Source organism: Apteryx mantelli, chromosome 25, assembly GCF_036417845.1.
Source record: "Apteryx mantelli isolate bAptMan1 chromosome 25, bAptMan1.hap1, whole genome shotgun sequence".
NCBI lineage: Eukaryota > Metazoa > Chordata > Aves > Apterygiformes > Apterygidae > Apteryx > Apteryx mantelli.
The window spans coordinates 4901462-4922017 of NC_090002.1; the positions used below are offsets into that span (position 1 = coordinate 4901462).

General features: G+C 57.2%; 1 protein-coding gene across 1 annotated transcript in view; it reads left to right on the plus strand.

The window, feature by feature from the left end:
* Window positions 1-18673, plus strand: part of SYT2 (synaptotagmin 2) — a 41160-nt gene extending 22487 nt beyond the window's left edge. Inside the window, exons 2-10 of the mRNA XM_067310486.1 lie at window positions 1985-2040; window positions 9014-9196; window positions 9306-9475; window positions 11791-11916; window positions 12182-12349; window positions 12495-12662; window positions 13124-13241; window positions 14137-14270; window positions 15135-18673. Of these exons, the coding sequence (XP_067166587.1) occupies window positions 9031-9196; window positions 9306-9475; window positions 11791-11916; window positions 12182-12349; window positions 12495-12662; window positions 13124-13241; window positions 14137-14270; window positions 15135-15341 (1257 nt within the window). The 5' untranslated portion in view covers window positions 1985-2040; window positions 9014-9030 and the 3' untranslated portion in view covers window positions 15342-18673. The remainder of the gene's footprint in view (window positions 1-1984; window positions 2041-9013; window positions 9197-9305; window positions 9476-11790; window positions 11917-12181; window positions 12350-12494; window positions 12663-13123; window positions 13242-14136; window positions 14271-15134) is intronic.
* Window positions 18674-20556: the final 1883 nt, after the last annotated feature.

Consider the following 20556-nt stretch of genomic DNA (forward strand, 5'->3'; position numbering starts at 1 on the left):
TGATGGCAGAGCAGGTTGGGGGTGCCCAGGGCATGGCTGGCTATGAGGGTGGGAATCTGGTGTAAAAACGAGATGGCTGCGTGAGCGAGAGCCCCTTGATGTTCACTCTAGAGCCCGGGAGGAGGGATGGCAGTGCAGAGGGTTGTGCCAGGAGGAAGGCTGCCCCAGGAGAAGCGCTGGCTTCTTGGAGGGGTTTCTCTGCCTCCGAGACATTTCTGGCCAAGGCGATTTACCCTTGCTAGGAGGCACTGAGCTTTGTGTCGTCCCCCTGCGACGCCCAAACCTTGCACCCTGACACCAGCTCGCTCCGTCCACCATGATGCCGTGGGCTTTCACCCAGCGCCGAGGGCCACCAGCTTTCCTGTGTCTCTATGTTATGCCTGTGCCCAGGAGACCAGGTGGAGTTTGAAAATGTTTGCACTGATCATGATTAACCTTCAGAGGAGCCAGGCAGCAACTGCAGTAGCTGCAGGGCACTTAGATCATTTATTAAGCTGATCCTCCCAGCTCAGCTCTGCTCCGTCTGTGACCGAGTTACAGGAGGCGCTGACAGCCAGTGACGCCTCTTTTGGCATTTTTGCTGCCGCTCTGGGCTGCATGAAGGTGGTTGTGTCTGTGGTTCAGGGGTGGGAGAAGGAGGTGGTGGTGCGTGGAGAGCTTCCTAGACACTCAACAAGTTTGGGATGTTTGAGCGGACCAGGTCAAAGCGAGCTGACCTCCCCCAGAGGTCTACTTGGAGATGAGGAGGAGGTGGTGACCATGGTCCACGCTGGTCCCAGTGGTGGCAGGAGGCTCTGGGGGCTCAACGGAGGCTGCCAGGCGGAGGCTAAGGCCCAGGACCTCTGCGGCCGCATTGCAAAATGTGGCATTCCACCCATGAGGCTGGAGACTCAGGCCGGGATCTGGCGTCCCCTTGCGTGGATGAGATAGTGATGTGGAGAGGAGGGATTGAGACTGGTCGCAAAGTCGGAAATGTCCCCCAGCCCCTGCCCTCCCCTCTGGTGAGCTGGGGGAACACTGCTGGGGCAGTAAACTCAACCTGGCCCTGCGGGAGAGAGCAGAAAGGCTGCAAAGGTTGTACAGCATCATTGCTGCTTCAGCTCAGCCTCGGAGGAGTGTGAAACCCTGCTCCTCTGTGCCACCATGAGCGATCCTGGCCAGAAAACTTGGACACGCACATCTCGGTGCTTGTGGCTATGGGGAAGGCCATGAGGGAACGCACGTGACAGAAATCAGTGCTGCTCAAAATAAAAAATCCCCTCCTTGGTCTCACACCGAGTTTGTTGCAATGTCTGGAGGGTTCTGGCCCTCCCTGAGGGCTCCGTGGTGGCGGCGATGCAGTGAGTGCAGCCTCCACAGCGAAGCCGGGCATTGCCCCGGCCTCCGGGAGCCAGGGACGCCCTGCAGAGATGGGCCCCAGCGTCCTCCTTCCCTGTGTGGTGGGATAAACCTGACCTGAGTTGCCCCTTCCTGAAGGCACCTTCATTTTTTTTTCAGTATTTTCACCAACCCCTAAATAACTGCACCCTCTGCAGCCTGCTTCCATGTTTAAAGGTTGTGCAGCTCCCCTCCGGCGAGGATTTCACCCTCATTTCCTTCATCCTTACTTATTTCTGAATCTTTCATGTTTCCAAGTGAGCCAGGAGCAAGCACCCCTGTTTTAAGCCGGAGATTGTCACCGGCAGGCTGGGGTGCAGGGGCCGGAGCACACCGTGGTGGGCAGGCAAAAGGGGAGGTTTTGGCATTGCTGGTGTCTTTTGCCATCTTAAAGGTTTTTGGAGACATTTGAAGACCATTTGGGGGGGGGGGGGGGCTAGGTACCATTTGCCCTTTGGGCTGTGGCACTTTTCACCATCATTCCCACAGGCCTTGCCAGGTTGGATGCCTGGGGCCGCGGCAGCTCGTGCATTGGCCACCAGCTCCTGCTAGCTTTCACTGGCCCAAGCCCTGCAAATCTCACCACAATTATTTTCCCTTTCTTTAGGTTGTCTCCAGTGGCCCCTGCAAAGCTTCCCCAGCCAGGTGGCACTTGGAGGCTGGGTAAGTCATGCCGGCACGTGGGGCTTTCTGACACCACTTGTGTCCATGGCCCGAGAGACCGTAACGTCCGCTCTGGGCAGATATGCTTGCAGGTCCCTGAGCATGGTGGCATCATGATGGTCACATACTATCTGCCTTGTCCCCGGTGGGAGTGACACCGAGCCAGGCTCTCAGCTGCAAACCCAGCTCCTGTGCGGGCTGGTTTTGCCCCAATCCGCAGCCGCGAAGCCCAGCAGTAATTACGTTGCTGGGGCCCAGCAGCACTCGGCCATGGGAATCTTGCTGGGGAGCCGCGCTGAGCTGGGGATCATCCGTCTTGCTCCTGTCGAGCCTCCGCTGTGGCCAGCTCAGTTCCCACCGCTGACAGCTGCCCAAAGGCATGATGAACGCACTTGCTGCTGGTGCTTTGTCCCCTTGCTGTAAACACTAGCGTGCTGCCCAGCGCAATGAATCATCACCGCTGGCTTAGTCCCTTTGGATGTCACCAAATCCCGAGCAAACAGCAGCCCTTTGGCTACTGCTGGCGCGGAGCAAAGCTGGTGCCCCACTGCCATCCTCCCTGAGGGACTGGGTTGTGGGGGGTCCAGCAGCAGCAGGGATGGAGCAGTCAGCCGGGTCCTGAGTCACTCCGGTCCCCACCGATCCACCTTCTGCTGGGGCAGCAGGATCGTTTCGGTCGTGTCCATGCCCGGCCTCGCGGGCTAGGGGAGAACATCGCCCTGCGGCCCTCAAACCCTCGATAAGCTGGGGTGAGGGCTGCAAGGTGCGTGCATATGTATGTGCATGTCTGCATGCATCTGTGTGCATGCACATGTGCGTGTGGGCACATGCATGTGCTCGCGCTCGCGATCCAATGGGAAACGTGTGAGGTTTGAAAGAGCCTCCTGGAAGTTACTGAGATGTCGGTGTCTCGGCTGGTCTCGCCCAGCTGTCTGTGTGCCCCCAGGTAATGGGGGGCACCGCTAGTGATGGCCCAGAGCACTTCAAGGTGGGAGCAGCCGGGGATGTTAGCATGCAGCGGCATGGCACGTGGCAGGTTTATGGCCAAGCCAAAGCACAGGGCGACCACTCAGCCTGGGGGTTCGCTGCAGGCAACAGCAGGTCTTGGGTTTTCTCCCCGCTGTGCCTCCAGCTGGCTCCTCACTGCTGCTGGCACCAAGTGCCCCGCGTGACAACCACCTCCGAGCGGCTCTCGGCTTCCCACTGCTCCAGGCAAATCCAACCATTGGCGTCCTCAGGGTGGGGAGGAGACGGGTGCCATTGCACCCTCTTCCCTGTTGCATCCAGCTTCAGAAGAAGCCACTGATATGTGCGTTTTCCTAGCACGGACAAGCCAGTTGCCCTGCAGCATCTCAGCAAAGGGCATTTTATCTAAAATCCGAACGATGGGAGGTTGAGCCTTGACAGCACTTCTCAAACTCTTCTTGCACCCAACCTGGCCGTCACCAGTGACATTTTCCAGACCTTTCTTGCTTCTGCTTTGAAGCCAAATTGTGGATTCGTACCCTCAAGCAATCAAAATTCATGACCCCAATGTCCTAAACTGCGAGGCTGACTGAGAGCATGTCTTTCGGGGTTGGCCTTTTTTTTTTTGCCTTCATCTTTCACAGAGCTCTTTCAGCATCCAAAGCACGAAGCGCTCATTCAAACAAGGGAGAAAAAAGTAATCGATGCATCCTGCAATCGGTTGACTCCATGGTCTGGAAATTTGAGCGCCAGCCCTGAATTTTGAAATTTTGGGATAAGACAGTGCCGTTGCTTCGCCACACTGCTTGCCTGGCACCCGCATGTGCCCCTCTCCCTGCAACTGATCTGTTGCTCCATCTGGCCGGGGCCAGGTTTGCTCCTACAGGCGCTGCATATTCAGCGCCAGCCTCGCAGGGTGAGAGCAGGGCCTTTGCTCTCCACCTTGGCTTGCAGACGCCCCTCAGATGGCGCGAGTGTTTGTTTGTGAAAGACAGAAATGCTTGGGGACGGCACAGGTTTGAGAGGAAGCATCCACAAACCCTTCGTTTTCTCCCGGGCTGATGGATGCCGGTAGCATTTTCCACCTAATCATCACCTCTGCTGTCACGGTTTGGTCATAAATTTGCAATAATTAGTGCATTTTTTCTACCAAGTCCTGGTTGTCATTGGTGGGGAAATAAATGGGCAGAGATGCTCAGCACAAGGAGGCATGAAATGAAAAAAATAAACAGACTAAAAAATACCCCAAGCTCTTAACCTTGGAAAGTATTATTTACTACCATTCTTTGCTTCCTCATGCCATCACCCCCTGCTCATCTGGGATGGCTCCCATCAGATCCGGCTCTGAAATAAGTTGATCCTAAAGGAGATAACTCCAGTTTTTACTTCCAGTTAGAGATGCTCCCCTCTTCTCCCATGATACCGTTCCCCCATAATTTTGGGCGTCACCTTGCTTGCGCAGATGCTGTTTTGGTCTTTCACGGCACAAATCCAGATGTGCTTCACCTTGAGAGGTCCAGAAGCTCCCTGAGCACTGGGATTTGGGCCGAGACTGGATGAGTCCCTCCACAAGGCAGCAGTGGGGATTTTCCTCCCAGTGTGGGGCTCCTGCAGGGCTGCCCAGCAGGGTGTTCGGGAGCATGACGGAGGCAAAATCCTCCAGCCGATCTGCCGGTCTGCTCCATCTCCTTCCCACTCCGACTCTTGAGGGGTCGGGGGTTGCCCAGAAATGGCCCAGGAGAAGTTCAGCCAGACTTTCTACATTTCCCCATCCCATTTCTGATGGGTAAAATCCATCTCCCCAGTGGTGCTGGCCCCGGCTCGTGCCTGCCAAGCCAGAGACCCACAAGCTTCTGCCACCCTGAAGTCGCTGCTGCTGCACGTTGCCTTTTTGCCCTGTGCATTGCTCCTGCAGCATTTGGAAACACCTCAGATGATGGATGCATTTCTCTTTTCCTTGCTTTTCATTTCAATTTGCTGCACACAGGTCGGGGTGCTGCAGGGCGAGTGCAACACCACAGGAAAAAAGAAAAAACCCCAGGGGCAACCAGCCTCAGAGATTTCATTTTAACAGTTGCAGCGCCCACCGGCTCGTCTGAGCTTTGCAGCACAGAGCTCCTGCCTCCTCCCGTTCATTGATGCTTTCGTGCCCTTTTGCTGCATCACCAGGGCTGCTGCATTTCCAGCCCTGGACCAGCAACATCCGCTGGCCTCCGAGCCACCAGTGCTGTTGCCAGCCACAGTATTGCTCACGTTTTGGCAGGCTGCTGCAACCCGAGATACCCAGAGCCACTGTGGAGAGCTGAGCATCTTTGCAGGGAGGCCACCGGGGCTGTTTTGTAACTAATAGGACACCAGCGCTCAGACAACATGAAGGAAGGGCTGCATGGCCCCATTTTATCACCTTCGTGACACAGTTTTCTGCACTTTCCATAACAGATGGGCAGAAATGCCTTCATCAGCAGTTCAGGGAGAAAAATAATGATAAGGGTGGTGGAAAACGCAGCGTGCCCCTTCCCTTGTGCTCGAAAATGGGTTTCTGGAAGATAACAAGGGTCGGACTTGTGCTTTCCGCCTTTCAAAGGCAGCAAGGATAGCCCCGGGCGGAGGGAGGAATTGCATTTCCACCAGAAACGCTGCTGCTAGAAGCGCTTGAGGTCAAAAGGGAGCTTATTTTTCCAGGTAGCTTTGCGCACGGCTGCAACAGCCCTTGGCGCAGCGCCTTGCGCGGCGCCAGAATGCTGCCTCGGGTTCTGCAGGGAGGATGTGCGCCACGGCAGCACTGTCCTGCGGCGGGGACCAGCTCCTTCCCAGGGTGGCTGAGGCTGCTGCGAGGCTGGTTTAAGTCAAGCAGCCCTGGAAATCTCAGCTGTGCCTTTGAGTTTTATAGCTTTTTATACAAAGTGGCGAAGCGTGCATTTGCTGTTAATAGACGTGACCTTGGACTGTGCTAACTGAAGATGTTGTTCTTCTGGGTCTCTCTCGGGTCGACTTTTTGAGGCAAGGATGCTCATTTTCAGCTCCAGTTTTTCCCCGGGCTTTCCTAAAGCCCATGCAGGCTGCACTGGCCATAACCCACCATCGTTTGGCTGCAAAGGGATGAGAGCAGCATAGCACGGCTCGCTTGTATAAACCTGAGCCGACAGCTTATGACTCAGAAGTGCTGGTGAAGGTTATCATCCTTCTTTGAGTTATTTACTGCATTATTAACATAATTATCTATCAATCATCTGCAGTATTTCCATTGCTGCAACATCTGCAGGGAATGGGGGACGCAGGGGATGGAGGGCCGAGGAGGAGCCGTGGGGGTGGCAATGTTGGGTTTCTCGGAGAGGGAGGAAAGGGGCTTCCTCCCTTGCCGGAGAGGTCCCTCACCCCCAGCATGGCCAGCTCCTTCCTCAGTTATTAGCACTCCTGCGTGGCTCTTTGCTTCCACCACTGGATATCTAAAAGCCCTTTCATTCTCCTTAACCCGACTGGCACCATTAATTCGCTTGGCTTGCTGCCGACTCTTATCTTTGCTTTGCAAGCTCATAACTGGCTCTGCTCTGCCTCTTTCTGGCACCCGACATTTGGAGCAAAGGCCTCTTTTTCACCAGCTGATCTTTGAAGAGTCTCTTCGGGACCTGCCCTGGTCACTGAGGATTCCTGAGGACCTCTGTCTTGAATCCTACCTTCCTCTGTGCACTGGGAGCGCTGCTCTCCCGGGGCCAGATCCAGCCAGCTGCCCCACCGTGAGCGCTGCAGTCCTGATGGGTGCTCACACATCTGCACATGTGTCCACTCACTGCCCACATGTGTGGCACGTGGCCTCTGATGAGCGTGGCAAATCTCCGCTGATGGTGTCACAGCTGGCATGGGTGAGGGGATGCTCAGCCTGGTCCCTGGCGCTTTGGTCCAGAGCTGGGCCAGGGAGGCACTTTGAGCATGGTTTGTTTGCGGGAACATATACCACATCCACAGGGCCATGGGGTGGGTGGCCCATCCTTGTGGGGCACTTGCAGGGATGGGGTAGGAGTCCTACGGGATGGATGAGTGCAGGAGGTGCTGCTATCATCCCTCAAGGGATGACCTCAAGGGTCATCTCCGAAACTGCTGAGCTCAATCTGTGAGCAATCACCCCACAGATGTACCTGCACATCTCTCCTGGATGGAGCATGAATGCCACCAGGCCCATCAAAGAGGAGGGCTGGCAAAGGGAGCTTGGCCCTGCAGGGCTCAGGAGGCGGAAAGGAGCCTGGAGCCATGTGAGAACATGGCACCCAGCTGGCAATGAGCCGGCAGGCTCCACCGTCCTGCTGAGGCTGCCAGAAAGTGGTTAATGATCAGGCAAATGAGATGTCTCACCTTCACATGGCCCCGCAGAGGCTCCAGCTCGTGTTTTTTGTGCTGTAACCTGATAAAAGAGAGGTATAGGATCAGATCCCGTGACAGGGTGTTATGCCACCCAGTCCCTGCATGGGGACCAGTGGGTACATGTCCCGTTGCAGTCCCCATGGGAGAGGGCTGGTGGACACGCGGTGGGGCAATGCATGCGCTGGCTTGACCCACCGGCACCTGTGTGCACGGCTGAGGGGAAGCCCCAGGCCCTTGCATGCTCCCTCGCAGCCTGGCCAGGGCCACGTTCACTCGTTCCCCCGGCAAGGTGCGTAACCCCAGGCAGGACCATGGGTCCAAGGTGGTGGCTTGGAGCCGGGGGGATGATGACATGCACCAGGGGACATGGATGGTCCCTTTCCCTGCTGCATCCTGGGAGCTCTCCCAGAGCCAGGAGCAAGTTGGGAGGCTCCCGCACCAGTGCACTGTGCTGCGTGCCAGGTCGGGGTGCTGGGCCCTGCTGACAGCAGGGGCTGGCCGCTACTGTGCACCATCGTGTCTGCAGGTGCAGATCTGGACTGGATCCAGCTCGTGCACTTTGCAGCCTCCCATTTGCATTCGCTGTGCATCCACACGGCCTTCCCCGTGCTGGGATCTGGCTGGAAGAGTGCCAGCAATGGGCAGGTCCCCCGCGCCGGCCAGGTTTTATTCAGCGCTGTGGGTCCAGGGATGGCTTCGCCCCAGCTGAGCTCACTGTCCAAGCTGGAAGGGTCATGCATCCACTGTCCTCCTGGTTGTGCCAGGCAGGGCATCGTCTGTCCCCACCACCTCTTCCCATCTCTGTTTCACGGAAGAATGGCTGCTGACAGCCAAGCGGGTGGGGGTGTCCCATGTTCCCCTCCCCAGAAGCATGGCACCCTGAGGGGCACGTGGCAGTGGTCTAGTTTGTCCCACTTGATGTGATGCTCCTGCTGGCATCGGCTCACTGATGCTCAGCACCCCGGCATCACTCATCCTTCCTTGGGATGAAAACACCCCTTCCCTCATCCCACATGGCCTTTCCAGGCAAACCTCCTCCATACCAGCATCCCTGATGTCCCCGGGAGGCTCCAAGCCAGCACCAGTGCTGATGTGTTTCTAGGTGATGCTCCCAGAGGCTTCGGACTTGCCTCCTCACTGCCCTGGGCTCCTCCAGGAGGGAGCCTAGCTGGGGAGGCCAGGGCCTGATGGTACAGCAGGTGTTTGGAGACCAGTCTCTCTGGCTCCTTGGCTACTGTTTTGACTGGGAGAGCTCAAGGAAGGTGCCGCAGTTGTGCTCTGTGTTCACACGGCACAGTCCAAGGGAGGCTGGGGCAGTGCCGCTAGAAAGGAGAGGTGGAACGATCCAGGAAACCTGGACATCACCTGGGCTTCCCAGAGCCTTGGAGGGTACCCAGGAGTCCTGACTCTCGTGTCCTTCCTTGCTCTAACGATTGGACTCCACAATCCTCAGAGAGATGATCAAGCACCTAATTGTCACCCTTGCTGTAAATGCAGATGTTGTCCTTGGTGCAGACGGGTCCGGGGCCCAGCCTGGGTGTGGGGCAGAGTGGCAGCAGCAGGGGCCTGGTGGGGCACATGACAAAGGAGGAAGGCACAGGGCAGGATGGATGTGCCGCGGACTGACCACCGAAGTGACGTTGTGTTTCAGGGAGTCCCTGACCCACCATGACGTTCAAGCAAGCCTCTATGATGGCTCCGGAGGCCGTGGCCACCACAATGCCCACAGCAACGATGGAGAACTCCACCGAGGCTGCGGGCCCGGGTGAGAGCGCAGAGGACATGATCGCCAGGCTGAGGGAGAAGTTCATGAATGAGCTGAACAAGATTCCCTGTGAGTAGCTGGCTCCTTTTCCAGGAGCAGCAGGCAGGACAAGGCAGTGGGGTGGCTCACATGGGGAGGGAGCTGTGAGGCTGACTGGGGCACCGGGTTTTGTCCCCAGTGCCATCCTGGGCCCTCATTGCCATCGCCGTGGTAGCTGGGCTGCTTATCCTCACCTGTTGCTTCTGCATCTGCAAGAAGTGCTGCTGCAAGAAGAAGAAGAACAAGAAGGAGAAGGGCAAGGGCATGAAGAACGCGATGAACATGAAGGACATGAAATCAGGGAACCAGGTAACGCCCTTCTTGACTGCTCAGCTGCATCCCATACTTGTAGTTTTAGAACCATCCTTCTGGTTGAATTATGAACCACATCATCAAAGCATTTATTGCTCAGGCAGCAGAGCAGGATAGAGCCCCCAGGGTCTCCAGGATGCTAAGATAGCAGCACCAGGAGGTGTAGCGTGGCTTAAGAAGGAAAGAGTCCAGCTGTCCCTGCAAAAGGGGGTTGCTTGCAGACGTAGTGTGACGCTCCTGTGCCATGGTGCACAAAGCTCTCCTTCAGTGCCTTTGGTGGCCAGGGCTGTAGCTTTCCTAGCAAGCATTTTCTCCTGCCCACATGCAGGTAGCTCCCCCTCTGCATGTGGAGTGAGGGGGGAGCAAGGGACAACTTGGATCGAAGGGTGAAGATGGCTCTGGAAGCAGCCCAGCTTTCTTTGGTGTGCTGCCAGTGAGCAGTGACTGCTCCCAGCACCATAGGAGTGAAGGCCAGAAGGGGACATGGTCAGACTTTGCCCCATCTCTCCTAATGTGAGGAGTCAGTGCCAGCCCTCCCTTCTCTTCCCCAGGCTAGCAGGAAAGCATGGGCTATTTCAGCAACCTGCTCATCAACAGTGATTGCCACCTGGTTTGAGGATCCTGCTGCTGCTGCTCTCTTTCCTCTTTCAGTTCCTAATGGCCCAGCACAGGACCAGCTTCTGGCTGGGCTGGACTGGCTGACTGTTTCATCTGAAGCAGAAATAGTCAATTTAATGCCTTTTTTGTCTCTCCCACCTTGGTACTCAGAGTTATTCTCTCATTTCATGAAGCTGAGCCAGGCACTGCTTTTAAGAGAGAGAGGAGGACCCATCAGGCCAAAAATCCTGCTCTGTTTTGGCATCTCAAAAAAGCTAATGCTCAAAAGGCATGTGCTGCTCTGCAAAGCAGAGCTGGGACTGTCTCCTCATCACAGGGGAGCCAGGAGTGGCAGCTGGAAGGAGGCTTTGGTACCAACAGATTTGGGGCGATCCTGGCCTTTTCAAATCATCAGCTCAGCACAGGGCCATTTGATGAGGACAGGAGTTTTTGGGAGGCTGTTCCTGCTGTTTAGAGCCACAGAGGATGGTGTGGGCACCCAGGGAGGACCAGACAGATGAGCGTTGAGTAGAGACACTGTGAGGAGCCTTCCTCCACCAGACCTGCCTGTCTGCACCCTTCCATAGCAGTAGGGAATATGGGGGTGCTTCCTGAAAGGAGGGAGAGATGCTCTCTGCTGTCCTGCTCTGGCCCCTTCTGGGGCTCGACGGGCCCATACAAAACAAACGGCTGAAGCCAAAAACCCAATTCCTGACCTTGATGTGGGTCATTGCATCCCATGGCAGACAGCCCACCACCACCCCTAGTGCTAGCTGTTGTCATTGCTGTTTATAATGTCATTCTCTTCCCTCCCTGTGCTCTCGTTGCCCACCCTCTGTGTTGTTCTGTTTTCTCACTGTCCTGGGACGCTGTTCACGGTAGGTGCCACGCTGAACCTCACTTCTCTATCAGCTCCTTCCAGGGTGGGATCGGGGACCCACCACCTACATCTGAAGGCATGTCAAAGCACTAAGGAGCTGAGCAGCTCCCACTGGTGGGCCATTGCTCGGAAAGGCTGCCAGCCCTAAATGCATCCTGGCGTCTGGTCTGCGAGTGCAAAGAGGAAAATAAGCTAAACTGGGCTCCTTTGCTTGTCTGCTTTTCGATAGTCTGTTGGCATACGGCTGCTCTGTGCTACCATCCTGACTGTGCTGCTTATCAGCCTGGTGGAGAGAGGTGGCCTTCTCTCAGATATAGGAGAATTAGATTGTATCTCTACTCCCAAGTTAACAATGCCTGGAAATGGCCCTGCTGAGCCATCATCGCAGGCTGTAGCTCTCTCTCAAGCACAGGTCGGGAGGGCTAGAGTGTCGCTGCACCCATTTGCAATAGGTTGTTTGCATGCAGCTGCCCCATGCAAGCAGCAAACCTCCCTGGCTGGAGCTGACCCCAAACTCCTGGCACCCTGAGGCATCCCTGTGCCGCCCATGCTTCACAGCATCTGTGTGGCTGTGGGCAGAACCAGTGCCACCTCGGGCTGCTCCACTGCTGTTTTATTTCCTGCTGGGTCTCCTTTCCCCTCATGGGGAGGACCCAGGGCCTCTCCTCACTGTGGCTGCTGTGATGCCAATAGGGCCAGGGAGGCTGGAGGTACTCGTGCGTCTCCCTCCCTCTCTCTGGCATGGGTGTTGGGATGCTGGGCTATGACCCTCCAGGTGAGGGGCAGCTGTACCTGTGGCTCCCAGCTGAGCTGGGCACTGCTGCTGCTGTTGCAGGACCAACAGGATGATGATGATGCAGAAATGGGCCTGACGGAAGGGGAAGGTGAGGAGGAGGAGAAGGAGCCGGAGAACCTGGGCAAGCTGCAGTTCTCGCTGGACTATGATTTCCAGGCAAACCAGGTGATGAAGGGACTGGGGTTTGCTTAAGGAAATGCAGGAGTGCGGTTTGCCCTGCATGGGGGGGAAATTTGGAGAGGAGAAATCTCCCTGTCCCATCAGGATTCAACCTTGGTGGCTCGGGAGGGAGGAGGGGAGCTCAGTGCTGCCCCACACGACATCCTGCCCCATCTCGTGCTGGAGGCGAGTACCCAGGACCTGGAATGGGGTCAGGGACTTCAGCATGTAGCTGGGCTGTCTCACTGAAGACTCCCCTCTTCCTTCCCAGCTGACAGTGGGGATCCTCCAAGCTGCTGAACTGCCAGCTCTGGACATGGGTGGCACCTCGGACCCATATGTCAAGGTCTTCCTGCTCCCTGACAAGAAGAAGAAATATGAGACCAAAGTGCAAAAGAAGACACTCAACCCTGCCTTCAATGAGACCTTCACCTTCAAGGTGAACCCCTTTGTTTCCCCCAACATGGGACTGTGTCTCCCGCTCCACCCTCCCCTTGCTTGCTGGCCCTCCCTGTCGGGAGTGGGTGCTCCCTGGCATGGAGTCCTCTGAGCCCATTGCCAGCCTGGTGGCCCTTTTCGTGCAGGTCCCCTACCAGGAGTTGGGCGGGAAGACGCTGGTGATGGCCATCTACGACTTTGATCGCTTCTCCAAGCATGACATCATTGGCGAAGTGAAAGTGCCCATGAACACAGTGGACCTGGGCCAGCCTATCGAGGAGTGGCGGGACCTGCAGAGTGGCGAGAAGGAGGAGGTGAGAGCTGGGCCAGCATGAGGCTCTCAGCTGGCTCACACCTTTGCCCTGCAGAGCTGAGCTGTGGGGTGGCCCCGACTGCTGGGCAAACTCTGCTTTCTGGGCCATTCCACAGCACTCAGGATTGCGCTAGCTGCAGGGTCGCACCTGAATGCTAGGTGTGTCAGTCCCAAGCCCTGGGCAGGATCCAGCCCTGTTGTTCCCTTGTGCAAAAGCCTTTGTTTAAGAAAAATGAAGAGTATCAATGTCTGGGTGCTGTGCTGGAACAGACCTGCCTCAGACAAGTGATCAAACCCTTGTGCCAGGACATGGGGTGCCAGCTCATGCCGGCCTCACATTTGTGCAGGCTTGAAGGTTAAGCTGGGTTGGGAGGAACTGCGTGCAGGACTGTGTCCTGACTCTGCAGTGTCATGCACCGGCAAGGCTTTGATATCTGCCTCCTGCTCTGCTCTGCTTGGCAGCCAGAGAAGCTAGGAGATATTTGCATCTCCCTCCGGTATGTGCCCACTGCCGGGAAACTCACTGTCTGCATCCTGGAGGCCAAGAACCTGAAGAAGATGGACGTTGGGGGTCTCTCAGGTGGGTGCAGGCTCAGGGTCACCCTGCTGCTGGGAGCATGAGCCCTTCTGCCCCACTGTGGTGCTCTCAGCATCCTTCGCTGGGAGAGGACCCGGGGTCTGTCTGTCTGGCAGGGCTTGGGGTAGCTGTCTCCAGAGCCTGAGGTCTCCTGATATGGAGGCAGCTGAAGGTCTGGTTGGGGCTAGGGGGCGAGGAGAGATGAGGTGGTGGGATGAGCCTCCTGTCGCTTCAGAAGGATGTATTGAGTGGGGTCTGCTGGCATGTCTGGGCCCAGGATGCTGCAGGAGCTGGGTGGTGAAAATGCTATTCTGCCATTTGCTGCTGGTCCCACTCTCCTTGCCTTGGGGATGTGGACCTAAGTTGGTGGCACATTTTATGCTAGAAATCCATTCCAGGCTGAAATCTCTGCTCAGGAGTCCTCATCTCTTTCCAGACCTGGCTTAACCATGAGGACAGCAATATTTTCATGACTAGAAAGGTTCAGCTTTATTGCTGGGGGTCCTGCTCTGGAAATGGTGAGAGGGTTACAGGCAGAATGTAAGCCAGCACCCATCAGTCTCACTCTATCATCTCCAGCCCTCCTCCAAGGAGACCCACAATCCATGGGATGCAGAAGAGCCCCATTCCTTGGCCAGCTGCTCCTATAAATCCTCTCAAGCCCAAATATTTTGGCTTTGGCCTCCAGCCACCAGCCTCAGACCACCTTTATCTGCCAGACAACAGTGCCCAGGAGGTGCCCAGAGTCAAGCAAAGAGAAGGGCCTTGTTTACACCACTGTTGTGAGAGCTGGTCAGGACTCCTTCCCTCACTGTGAATCTTGTCCTGGGCTGGAACCTGTCTCAGGGTATCCCATGGGCACCTCAGCCCTGGCTGACACACCTTCCCACTCTCCCAGATCCCTACGTGAAGATCCACCTGCTGCAGAATGGCAAGAGGTTGAAGAAGAAGAAAACTACAGTCAAGAAGAAGACTTTGAACCCCTACTTCAACGAGTCCTTCAGCTTCGAGATTCCCTTCGAGCAGATACAGGTTCATATGCTGACTTTCTTGGGAAGGATGGGGGTTAGAGCCTGGCTGGTCCCGTGGCTGCCCTGGGCACCTCTTACTGTGGGAGCTTCTGGAAGCCGGACAGGGGTCTGGCCACTTCTTAGCATCTGGGTGCCCTGTGGAGCTCCTGGTCTGGCTACCCATGAAATACAGCCTGTCTCAACCTGAGCTGGGGCAGATGCTGAGGGTGGCTGGGGCAGAGGTGGGAGGCTGGGCAGCACCCATGGGAGAAGCAACCCCAGGTCCAGGCCCCGGCTCATGGCTGGAATGGAGCTTTCCTCTGTTGCTGGCCCCAAAGTGTCCACCCCAGCGCTGAGCAGCAGGTGTAGCAGGGACCTAGGGTGGTCCTGGGGGTATTTTGAACATTTGGTACGTGCCCAAGCTTCCCTGCACAGAGGTGGTGCCACTGCACGTGCATTGGGTGTCCTGCACTGGGTGTCAGCAACCCTCTGCCAGCCCATCTTGCCCCTCCATGGCCCGTCCCAGCCTCTGCACTTGCCTCTTGGCCCAGCCCAGCCTCAGTGAGCCGCCATAGCCTGCGGCTCGTACCCTGCCCCACGCTGTCCCTTGAAGCCCTTTCCCAGGTGGCCATGTCAGGATGAGCTGGGACCAGCTGTGGCCTGCAGGCCCTGGGCTCTTTAGGCAAGGAAGCTGAGGTCACCGTGGACATGGAGGAGATCCTGTCCCTAGTATGGGCCATGGTGGGGCTCAGTTTTTCGGCATTCCTGGGACACCCTGCAGAGCTACCCCAGGGCCTGCTCCAGGCCTTGTAGGCAGCACAGAGGCTGTGGAGCAAGCACGGCCTCTGTGCCTTTCCGCACCTCTAAAGAAGGTTTCCTCCTTTAGAAAGTGCAGGTGGTCATCACAGTCCTCGATTATGACAAGCTGGGGAAGAATGAAGCCATTGGCAAGATATTCACGGGCTGCAACTCCACGGGCACGGAGCTGCGACACTGGTCCGACATGCTGGCCAACCCCCGGCGGCCCATTGCCCAGTGGCACTCGCTGAAGCCAGAGGAGGAAGTAGATGCAGCTCTTGGGAAAAACAAATAGGAAGATCTGCTGGCCAGCACGGCACGGGCCTGTGGACATTTTAAGTGACCCCGAGCTATCGATACCTCAGTTACGCAACCTTTGGTTTTGTTTTTTGTTTTAAGCTGAAATACCCTTTGAAGGCTGTGGAAGGGTTTTAAGACAGTCCCAATAGCTTCCAGGGGAAGAGGTTAAAGACTTGGATGGTTCTTTTCGTTCTTCAGCATCGCTCTGTTCTGCTGCATGTCCCATTGCCTCCACACACCATCCCTCCCAGGGTGCAAAGCAACTGTCAGTCCTGGAGACTTCCCAGGTCGCAGCATCACCAGCCCACAGCAACATTTCCTCCATCCTTCCTCTTGGGTTCATGTGGGGAACCGTCGAACGTTGCATGGAGATGATACCAGAGCCTGATAATGTGAGATGACCAGATCCACTGTGCTTGCTTTGGGCATGCATATCTGCGTGGACATCAAAATGGTGGAGAGACCAGGATGCCTCCCCTCTCTTGCTCTGCCTCCCTTCACCCTTCCCAGTTGGGAAGGGTGAGAGATGTGGTGTTAGGATGAGAACTGCTGAGTCCCACAGCCATCTCCAGGCTTATTTTTTTCCGGTGAGAAGTGTGCAGAGACTGTGGGAACCTGCTGCAAATTGGTATTGCGGCAGGGAACCGAGGCTTCTCAGCCCTATCCGGCTGGGGAGATGGTGTTGCAACAGGCCCCGCATGGTATGATAGTCCGAGCACAAGTGGCCCTGACACCTTGCTTTGAGGAGAGGCATCATGGGCTGTGCATGCAATGGCTGTGCCAGGTGGGCCCATGGTGTCCACCAGACGGATCCGTGTGCTCCTTCTGGCCAGCCAGGCGCCCTACCGACTGCCACCGCCTCTGCTGAGTGCTGTCACATCACCAGAGGTCAAATGAGGACAGCTCTGGGGTGATTTGCATGTATTTCCCATCATGCTTTGCACTGCCATATATTTTCTGAAGACACTTGATTAAAACCTGTGGATCCAGATGCTTCCACGACGAAGGTTTCCACCGAGAGGTCTCCAAAAGCAAGGAGGGGGAGCAGGCAGCCCCACAGCGTGGGGCCAAGCTCAGCCCTGTGCATGCCAGTAGCCATCCCTGTGAGCTGCGGCCACTCCAAAAGCCAAGAGCATGTCCCTGAGGTGCGGCCCTGCTGTTGGGGTCTGCCCCTCCAGGCAGCCCTGGGAGGATGCTGCCAGAGAGCTGCATCCCCCTGGGCAACCCCAGCGCAGCCCCAACCCTCTGGCCTCGGGCAGCTGTGGTCCCATTGAGCTCCTGCTGCACCACGGCATCCCACCACCAAGGCAGCAATGCCCGCGTGGAGGGTGCGAGTGAGGCCAGGCCCAACAAGGGACCAAAGACCCCCAAACCCCAGCGAGCAGCTGCTCCACACAAAGCTGTTAGTTGCCAAATGCACCCCTGTTCCTTTGCCCCTCGGGGGTCTAAGCCATATCCATGTTGCTAATATTGGCCCTGGTTGGGAAAGAGCTTCTCCGGGCTGCCTCTTCCCCCGGGGCAGCGCATCTTGCTCTCCTTGCACGTCCCGCACCAAGCACGTTAGCTGGAAAGCTAACATCAGTCCCTGCTGCAGGGGGAGGAACTATAGGCCCTGCCCAGTTCAGCCCAGTCTGTACTGGAGTACTGACTGAGTGAGCTGCTGTGCCCATACTGGCTCCGATTCCCCAGAGGCCTTGCACTTACCGTGTTTTGCTTTGCTGTCTTGGATGCTGGGTGCGTCCTTCTTCCTTCGAGCCTGCGGTTGCTGTTTCAGCTAAGGTCCCTCCAGTGTTCACCCCAGCACCCAGTCCTCCTTCAGAGAAAGACCGAGGAACCATGGGGTTCCTTGCATCTCAGCTACCCCTTTGGGGATGAGCTGGCTGGGCTTGTGGCTGAGGTCCCTGGGGCCAGCCCTCCCCTTGCAAGGACCGCTTAAGTTTATGGCAAAGATCTGGGTGGGGAGAGCCTGGTTGAGCGGCCTTAGTGCTTGGGATTTTTACACTAGGTTGCACAATCAAGTAGCTACCAGAATTGCCTTTTTAGCAAGCAGGACTAGCTTTGCAGAAACAGAGCTTTGGGGTGAAGACAGAGATGCCCCAGGCGTTGGGGACATCTCCCTGGGGGACAAGCACACCACCTTGCACAAGGTGGCCAGCCCTGCTCGTGCCAAGGGCTGGGACCTCAGTGCATGGTGCCCAGAGCAGTTCGAGCTGGGGGACCAAGTGCCAAAGCTAAGCTCACCACGACGTCATCAGATGCTTCGGCAGCCCCCTGCAGCACTCGCTCTTCTGTCCAGGCACGGCCCCGGGGTCGCAGCTCTCGCTCGGGGTGAACACATGGGGCTGCTGCCCCTGGGCTTGGGCGTTCCCTCCTTGTGTTTGATGCTGGGGAGGCTGCACTTAAAATACAGAACCTTCTTTGTCTCCTCCACCTCCTTCCCCATTGGGGGACCACAGCGCCCATGGAGAAGTGGAGGAACTTTGGCACTTCGGTCCAGCGAGGAGGTGGGAGGCCAAGGGGGATGTTATCAGCGGCTGAGGGGCAGGTATAGATGATGGAGGCAAACTTGGTGGCAGGCAGGTAGTGGCCACAGGTTGCAGCTCAGAAGGGTCAAGTTGGGCAGCAGGACAAGGCTCTCCCTGGGAGGGAGGTGCAGCCCTGGATGGGTCTACAAAGCAGGAAGAATCTCCATCCTGGGGGAGGGTCAAAGCTCGGTTAGCCAAAGCCACTGCCCAGTGTTGGGAATAATCCTGCTCTGAGCGTGAGGTTAGATCAGAGACCTCCAGGAACTGCTGGTTGGACCAGAAACCTCCACAAACTGCTTCCACCACCACCTCCTGCTGCACTTGGTCTGTGTCCTCAGGCTCGGGACTACCCCGAGGAGCCCCCGCTTGCCCCGCGGTGCTGCTGTTGGCCCAAGCCGGGGCTGCAGCATCTCCCAGTGCCACCTTCGGCTCCAAGCAGGGGCAGCTCCTGGCCCAGCTGGTTGGCCGTGATGGGGGTCCAAAAGGCTGGGTGAAGAAGGTCCCTGTGGCAGGCAGCCTCACCGGGCTGGCGGGGCACCACCTGATCCCCCCTGCTGGGGCTGCCTGCGAGGTTATTGGGGCTTTGCAGGTTGTGCTGTAGGATCGCAGCGACATGGAGCCAAGGGCAGCAATGCCGGCAGGTCCCGCTGCAGCCAAATTAGATAGCTGGAAAGATGAGGCGGCGGGTGCTGCTGGTGCCACCCATCTGAGGGCACTTGCAGGAATCGTTCTTTCCAATCAGTCTCACGGCAGAGTCCCGTGCAGCTGGGCACCAGGGTTTTCCTTGGCTTATGTTTATACAGGGGGGAGTGGGGAGGGGGGGAAGACAACTCCAGGAATCGGTAAGAGTGCTGATCTTCCCGTTAGCGATATGGGAGTGTGCATGGGCCTGCAGCTTTCTGCAGGAAGCAGGCGGAGGTGTGCATGCACACCTGTACACACACGTATATATGCATGCACGCACACACACACACACACGCACACACACACACGCACATGCACATGCACCCTCAGATTTCACGCCGCTCCACCACATCGCCCAGGGGTCTTGCAGGCGCCGCTTTGCCTGCGAGAGCAGAATCCCGACCCTGCTGTTTTCCATTTGAACTCTAAGCCTTGGGGCGGGGGGGGAGGGACTGTGACTTTAATACATAATATTTCTTTTTTTTCTAATAAAAAAGGGGACTACAACCAACATATTAAAGCCATCTGCGCTGCCTCTGATCCCCCTCCCCCCCTTAGTTGTGTGTAGTTAAATATATGAAGACATAGATATATATACACCATGAACAGTGCATGAGATGCAGCCATATATAACTAGCAGCATGGTTAGAGCCGAGCGCGATGTTGCAAGCTCTGCACCAGCGCTGGCCCGTACAGCACGCCCCGGCGAGGCAGCCGTTTCCAGCACCTCCGTGCCCGACCGCGTTTCACCCAGCGGGGCAGAGACGGCGACGAGCAAGAACTCCTTGTTGCCCAAGTGCTCTCCACCGTCCCGATTTATTTTCGATTTAAAAAAAACAAAAAAAAGTGCAAAAGAAGAAAATATGCCAAGAAACAAAGCATGCCTAGGCCAAGCCAGCCCTCGGCGGGTGAGCCGTCACCGACGCAGCCGTGACTTCCATGTGTGTCTTGTGCCTGTATCTTGTCGCATTTCTCCCATGGCCGGGTAGCGGCACCATCGTGGCTTCGGCGTCCTGTGTTGTGTTGGTGCGTTTCACCGTCAAAGCAACTTTAGAAGCCATATGAGACCCCGGCGCGGCGGGACCCCAGCGGGGAAGGGCCTGCAGGTGAGCTGTGACCCCCCCTCCCCCAATTTCCCACCCCCCTGTGTCAGCCATCTCCCGGTTCCCGTGGGGCTCGGCGACGGAGCTGGGGTGGCAGCCCTCGGTGGTGGCACCCGCCGCCGTCCCCCTGGGGCCACCACTGGGCAGAGCTCGCAGGGCTGGGAGGGGCATTTCTTTCTCCTCCCGCCGGTGGCATCTCCGAAATGGAAGTGTTGGGATATGGCAAGGAGCTCGCGGTGCAAAGGACTTTCCGGAGCTGTCTGGGTCATTTCCGAACGTCTGCTTGGGCATTGCCTGCCCAAATGGTCGAACGTCCATTTTTGGTGGTGGTGGTGGGGAAAGACCTGCTTCATCCTTTCCTGGTCGCACCTGAAACGTCCAGCGGCAAAGCCAGCGGCCGGAGGGACGAGCCGGTCCGTGCCCAGCCGCTGGGGCCCTGGTGGGAGGCGACCAGCCCGGCCCAGCTCGTGGTGGCCGTGGCCAAGCCGAGCAGGACCCCGCGCCGCCCCCGGCCCCTCGTGGTCCTCCCCGGGGCTCGGTGCTGCTCCGCCGCCCGGCGCCTTGTCCCCGTCCTGGTCTCTGCAGCACTCGGCTCCGGCAGGAAGCTGCTTTTAAAGCCCCTTCCTCTCGTGTGGACTCTGTCGGTTCTGTCTCTATGTTGAATTGTTATTTTGTAACAATATCTGTCTCCTTATTAAAGAAACGAGCTGAAAGGAGCCCCCTTGTCCCCGTTGCTCTTGCTCGCGGGGCGTCCGCGGGGAAGGCCAGGCCTCGAGGCCGTGAGCCCGGGGCCGAGGGAGGGACAGCAGAGCGACGGCCCCTCGGGAGCCGGGCACGGGGCCAGCCTGCAGCCCCGGTCCCCCGAAACACGTGCGCGAGCTCACACACACGCACGTTG